This window comes from Zingiber officinale, chromosome 3B (genome assembly GCF_018446385.1).
Source record: "Zingiber officinale cultivar Zhangliang chromosome 3B, Zo_v1.1, whole genome shotgun sequence".
Lineage (NCBI taxonomy): Eukaryota > Viridiplantae > Streptophyta > Magnoliopsida > Zingiberales > Zingiberaceae > Zingiber > Zingiber officinale.
The window spans coordinates 1,301,257-1,307,554 of NC_055991.1; the positions used below are offsets into that span (position 1 = coordinate 1,301,257).

The window sequence follows — 6,298 nt, forward strand, 5'->3', positions numbered from 1 at the left end:
CTTCAACTACAATTTGTGTCGGTAAAAATAATATTTTCATTTGGTAAATATTGTACTTGCATAAGAGAGTGTAGGTTGTCATATTTTCTTTATTTTTGTATTCGACTTCTTTATACAAAGGTTTTTCAGGAGAGATTTTTGTCGATTGGCCAATCGATACAATCCAAGAGATCGTGGGCTTTGGAGCATGAGTCATCGAAGATTTTGAACTAAGTAAAATCAACTCGTGTACTTACTTTATGTTGTGCTTTTCTTACTTAATTTTTCTACTGCGTATTTAGTTTTCAGACGAGTTTTTTAAAACTAAAAAGAATAATTTGTAAAACAAGATTCACCCACCCCTCTCTCGTTCGTTTCGTTCCTAGAAGATACACACCAGAACAGGTTCCAAAGGAACAACACACTGAGGATTCAAGAATTGTTCTTCCACGTACTCTACCGACTCCAACAAAGCAATCTAGTAGACAACAAGATTTGTAAAGTAGACTGTAGCGAGTTTGTTTAGCATCAAAGTTTTCCGAACTGTTGAAAGCATTAAGGGAGAGCGTATCTATTGCCTCGAGAATCATCTTCCTCCTGAAAGGCTAAACCTAGTATCATTTATAGAATTCATTTGAGCATCCGAAGACAGTCCCGGCAACGTGGGACTAAAGGTAGGCACCGGCATCGTCGGAGGAAGCTCCGGCAACGGAGCCTCAAAGTTGAGCGCACTGATAACTTGCTTCATGGACGGTCGCGCCTTTGGATCAGGATGAGCGCACCATAACCCCACAACCATTAAGCATTCCATTTGTCTCTCATCAAATTCACCCTGTAGCCTCGCATCTGCTGCCTCAAGAATCATCTTCCTCCCGTAAAGCTCCCAAACCAATCGAACCAGTTCGGCCATGCCATTCATCTCTACCATTAATGACTTTCTACCGGATGCTATCTCTAGCACTACGACCCCGAAGCTATAGATGTCCGATTCTTTACTTGCCTTGCCGGTGAATACGTACTCCGGCGCCATGTACCCTCTCGTGCCGGCCAACACCGTCGTCGTTTGCGGCCCACCGTCGTGGTCGAGGAGTTTCGCGAGACCGAAGTCCCCCAGCTTGGCATTGAACGCCGAGTCCAGCATGACGTTGCTCGGCTTGACATCCCGGTGCACCACGCACTGCTCCCACTCCTCGTGCAGATAAAGCAGAGCCGAGGCCAAGCCCAGCGTCACCCTGAGCCGCACTTCCCATTCCAAAGTTGTCGTGGAGCCACCATGGAGGTAGGAATCGAGGTTGCCATTGGGAACCAACTCGTAGACGAGGAGGAATTCCTGGCGGTCATGGCACCAGCCTACGAGCTGCACCAAGTTGCGGTGGCGCAGCCGGCTGATAATTTTGACCTCCGACATGTACTCCTTCCTCCCCTGTTTTGAACCCTTGGAGACCCTTTTGATGGCGACTTCGAGTTTGGCCTCTTTCAACACGCCTCTGTAGACCGACCCGAACCCTCCTTCTCCAAGCTTGCCCTCGTCGGAGAAATCCCCGGTGGCGCGGGCAAGTTCCAGGTAAGGGAACCTCTTCGGTCCACTCCCTCTTTCAAACTCACTATCCATGGCTTCATCCATGATCCAATCGGCGTCTTCGTCTTTTCCGTTCGTCCTACGCCTTCGTTTAAGGAACCATAGCGAGCCCGAAGCAGCCACCAGGATTAAGACTACTGCCCCGGCGATGGAAATGGCAATAACCGCCCTCTCGAACTTCTTTCCTAGCTGCAGAGTCGAGTGGAACGACCATGAGAGTATAGTATGTGCTTCGATGCCAGCACCGGTGGCTGCCGAGAAGCCAATTTCTACTTTTTCCGGCAGCCTAGTGCTCAAATCGATGGTGTAGTTGAGGATCAGAACTGCATCGCTGAGCTCCAGCTGGTTATCTCCGCTAGATAAGAAAACACTTAAAGTATAAGTGGTGGAATTGTAAGTGACCCACGAGGTCGTCTTTTCGGTAAAATTGCTCCAACTTGCCGTCACCGTCGAGTTCACCGAGTTGATGTCGATTCCGACGTGGTTTCCATCCGGATCATTGTAAGCAGGATTTGGAAACGTGTCGAACTCGACCGCCACCGTTGTGTTCTCCGGCGACTTGGTAGGATGAGGCGGCCAAGAAAAGAGGCCCAGGCTTCCGCCAAAGGAATTGTTGGGAACAGTGAAGATCGGCGCCGACAAGAAGAAAGCGAGGCCATCGCCGGCATAAACCTGAGACCTGATGTCGAAGACAAAACGGGTGGTGAAATCTGATAGCTGTTTGGTTTGCGCGTCCCATAGGAGGAAGAGCTCCTTCTTGTAGCTCGCTCTGCCCGTACTCCTGGTGACCGTTCCGCTTATGGTGTCCTTGGTGAGCTCGATGCCACCATCGCGGTTAAACGCATCGCCTTGGAGAAGGATATCGGACACAAAGACATCGTTTGGGAAGGTAGAGAAGTTGAAGGAGAGAGAGATTGAGGAAGGGACGCCAGCTAAGAAACATATCACGAATGTAGCACTGGAGATCAAAATCCTTGCAGACCGAAGCATCTTTGCAGACCCAAGGATTTGCAGAGGAGGAAAAATGATGAATGACAACATAACGAAGGTGCAGTTTAAGTAAATCTGTGCCAAGTGATGCCTTGGATAATAACAGGAATGTTTTCCGTCAACTACGTCAGTCAACTAACTATGTTATTACCTGCGCGACTCGATATGGACTAGGCATTGTCACGGAGAAGAATAAGAATGAGTCACTATTTTGAAAATGATAAATCCCTTGACTTAAATCTGATCACGTCAACAACTTAATTGCTCCAAGAATATTCAATTAAAAATATTTAATAATACCTATAAAGAAATTAAAAAAATTGTATAAAATTAGAAAAATGTTTTTAAAAAAATTCAGATGAGCATATGTAATATTTATTTTGATGTTTGATGCCCAAAGTTATATTGAAAAATAATAATTGATATAATTTTTAATTTAATTTTTCCTTATTTTACTTAGAGCATCGAGCTCCCATTGTGAATTGACTGAAAAACCCCCCTCTCATTATGGAGCCAATTCTTAACCTTTTATTTATTTTATATTAAAATATTATTTAAATATTTATTAAAAAACAAACAAGGACTTCTTCACTTTTTTTAATTTAAATATAAATTTTTTAATTTAAATATAATACTAATTAGAAAAGAGATATATGATATGGAGATTTAAAAAACGTGGGACTTATAAATAAATTGTTAAAAGATTTCTCGATAGAGGAGAGATAGACTGACGTATTCTTTACGGTGAAGAAATGTTGGGCCCCAATTTGTTGCCAAGTTGTGCCAGTGGACGTCCTATGACCATTTGACTATATATTTCTTCGAGCTATCGTACATCTGAACCAGTTGACGCTACTGTGGAAAATATGAATGAATTAATGTTTTGAAAATGATAAATCCCTTGAGTTTCCTGTGACCGTGTTATTCAATTAAAAAATCGCCTTCGAGTTTGGGACATTTATTATATTGAAAACGCTTAATAATACTTAAAAATTAAAAAAATTATCTAAAATTAGAAAAATATTTTTTAAAAAAATCTCATATTAGCATATTTAATATCTATTTTGATGTTTATGCCCATGCAAAAAAAAAATAATTGATATAATTTTTAATTTTATTTTCTCATATTTTCAATCGATTTTGAATTTTCTATAGGGAAGACATGTTGGGCCCCAATTTGTGCCAATAGGTAGTAGATCTCTCGCCACAAGGCCCAAACTTTGCCGCAAAAAGAGATTAAGAATTTGATCGCCGCCTCTTCAGTGATGCATAGGAGATCAACGGAGGAAGATAGAGACAAGGGGGAGAAATGTCGGGCACGACTGTGATGGTGGGAGACCTGAAGTTCATATTAGACAGTTGGAAAGTTGTCGATCATGATATTATTTTCTTGTGCTAACACTATGATGCAAGAAGCTATAAATGAAAGTTGGTCGTAAACAAAAAACTTTGAGTGTTCGAAGAGGATCTAGGCGACCGGAGGTCTAGGCACTCCAAGTGAATCCAAACGCCCTAATGGCTTAAAATCCAATCCGTGTCCAGATGAGGTGGCATGTCTTGATTGAAAGGTGCACATCAGCTTCCAGTCGCCCGGAGAGGTTCTACTGAACTATTATCTTTGTTGTCATTACCCTCGATAAATTCAATGGAATATATTGAGCATTGAGTTTGATTGTCAATGATGTGGCGATTTGCAATAAGTGTCATGTGGCATAAAGAGAGCAGTATAGCGGGAGAGGCGACAACCACTGTTCGATCATATAGAATATTGGTAAAGCGCTAGGTCCTCGCTTGGGAATATAGGGTAAAGATCTAGGACCCCACCTAGGAATATGAGGTACTGATTGGGGTAGTCGTAGCACCGGTCAAATTATCCTAGATGTCACTCAGGCATATAAAAATGCAAAATCTTACCTAGTCAAGGCAAATAAACCGACATCATTTGCATTAAATGCTTAGCATAATAGTCTTTTTCATTTGTCTTGATTTCATTAATAGCTTCAATAAAAATTCGAAAGAAGACAAAACAAAATCTCTTGTGATAAAAACAATATTATTAAGGGTGTGTTTGATTGGGGGTTATCCTTGATAACCTTGGTTATCCATCCAAGGTTATCAACAAAAACCCTGTTTGGTTTAGGGAATCGATGATTCCTGAGTAATGTTCCATGCCCGACACGTCAGCAAAAGGAGCATGCAACTAGGAATCGAAAAACCTCGGAAAACTAAGGTCAAATAGGAAAGTAAAAGATCTAGGAGGAAATGTATAAAAAGATAGTAATAGGAAAAAAAGAGGGGAGCTTCGTATAGAAATAAAGAAAATAGAAAATAATTATTTCTAGATGATCTTATTGATGAAGTCAAATAGTTTATTTTTATAAATTGTCTAACTAATAATAGAAATATTAAATATGATATACAATAATAATAATAATAATAATAATAATCTAGCAATGAATATAAAAAACTTGAAAATATTTTCTTTTGCTATTGATATTTGATTATGATGTCAAATGTGATAAATCTCTATTGATTAAAATCAATTCGAGATTATTTTCCATAACTGCTTTTTTTGTTGTCATTACCCTCGACAAACTCAATGGAAGTGCCTGAACATTGAGTTTAATTGCTAACTTGGTAAAATATTATCTATATAATATCTTGGTGAATATATCAGTAATTTGATCTTCTGTAAAGACGTAAGAAACCGAGAGTTATTGAGTTATCACACGTTCACGAACAAAATGAAAATCAATCTCCACATGCTTAGTATGAGCATGAAAGACTAGATTTGCCGCAAGATAAGTTTCTCCTATATTATCACACTAAATTTTGGGCATAGCAGATGGGGGAAAATATAATTCCGAAAGAAGAGATTGTAGCCAAAAATTTCGGATTACCAATAGCTTTGTATTCAGCGTTAGTGCTTGAGCGAGAAACTATAGGTTGCTTCTTTGAGAGCCAAGAAATAAGATTTCGTCTAAGAAATATTGCATATACCCACTAGTCGAGTGTACGTCTTGAAGAGATCTGGTCCCATCTGCATCACCATAGGCATTCAACTCGAGTGAGGACTGACGATATAAAAGAAAACACCATATAAAATTATTCTTTTAAGATAACGAAGAATTCTCTTAACACCTTCCCAATGATAATCAGTGAGAGAATGTATAAATTGACAGGCACGATTAACTACGAAAGCAATATTAGGTCGTATAATGATGACATATTATAGGGCATCAATAATACTTCAATAGATTTGGTGATCGTCCATTAAAGGAGAAGAAAGGAGCATTAAAACCTTCTTCAATGATTGGTATGGAGATAGGACGCATGCCATCCATTTTAGCTCGTTGAAGAAATCCAGTGATATATTTGCTTTGAGAGAGAAGACAACCTTCAGCATGTGAAAAAAAACTCAATGCTAAGGAAAAAATGAGTCTTGTCGAGGTACTGAATTAAAAACTCTTGATTAAGAAGATGGAGGAAAGAAGTGATGTCTTCTTGATCATTGTTAATTATTAAAATATCATCCATATAAATTAGAAAAAATATGATAAATTTTTCATTGCATTTATAGAATAATGAAGAGTCGATTTTTAACCCAAAAAATCTGAATGTGAAGCCTATTAGATAAACAATAAAACCATGCACGAGGTGCTTGTCGAAAACTATGTATAGATTTTTGAAGTTTACAAACATGTGTTGAAAGTTGCGGGTGGATGAAATATGGTAGTTGTTCCATGAATA

The 6,298-nt window shown here is 39.4% G+C and overlaps 1 protein-coding gene across 1 annotated transcript; it reads right to left on the reverse strand.

Moving 5' to 3' along the window:
* Window positions 1–308: 308 nt before the first annotated feature.
* Window positions 309–2,612, reverse strand: LOC122055410 (L-type lectin-domain containing receptor kinase IX.1-like). Its single transcript, XM_042616840.1, has one exon. The coding sequence runs from the start codon at window positions 2,597–2,599 to the stop codon at window positions 566–568; it is 2,034 nt and encodes a 677-aa protein (XP_042472774.1). The 5' UTR covers window positions 2,600–2,612; the 3' UTR covers window positions 309–565.
* Between the last annotated feature and the right edge of the window lie 3,686 nt (window positions 2,613–6,298).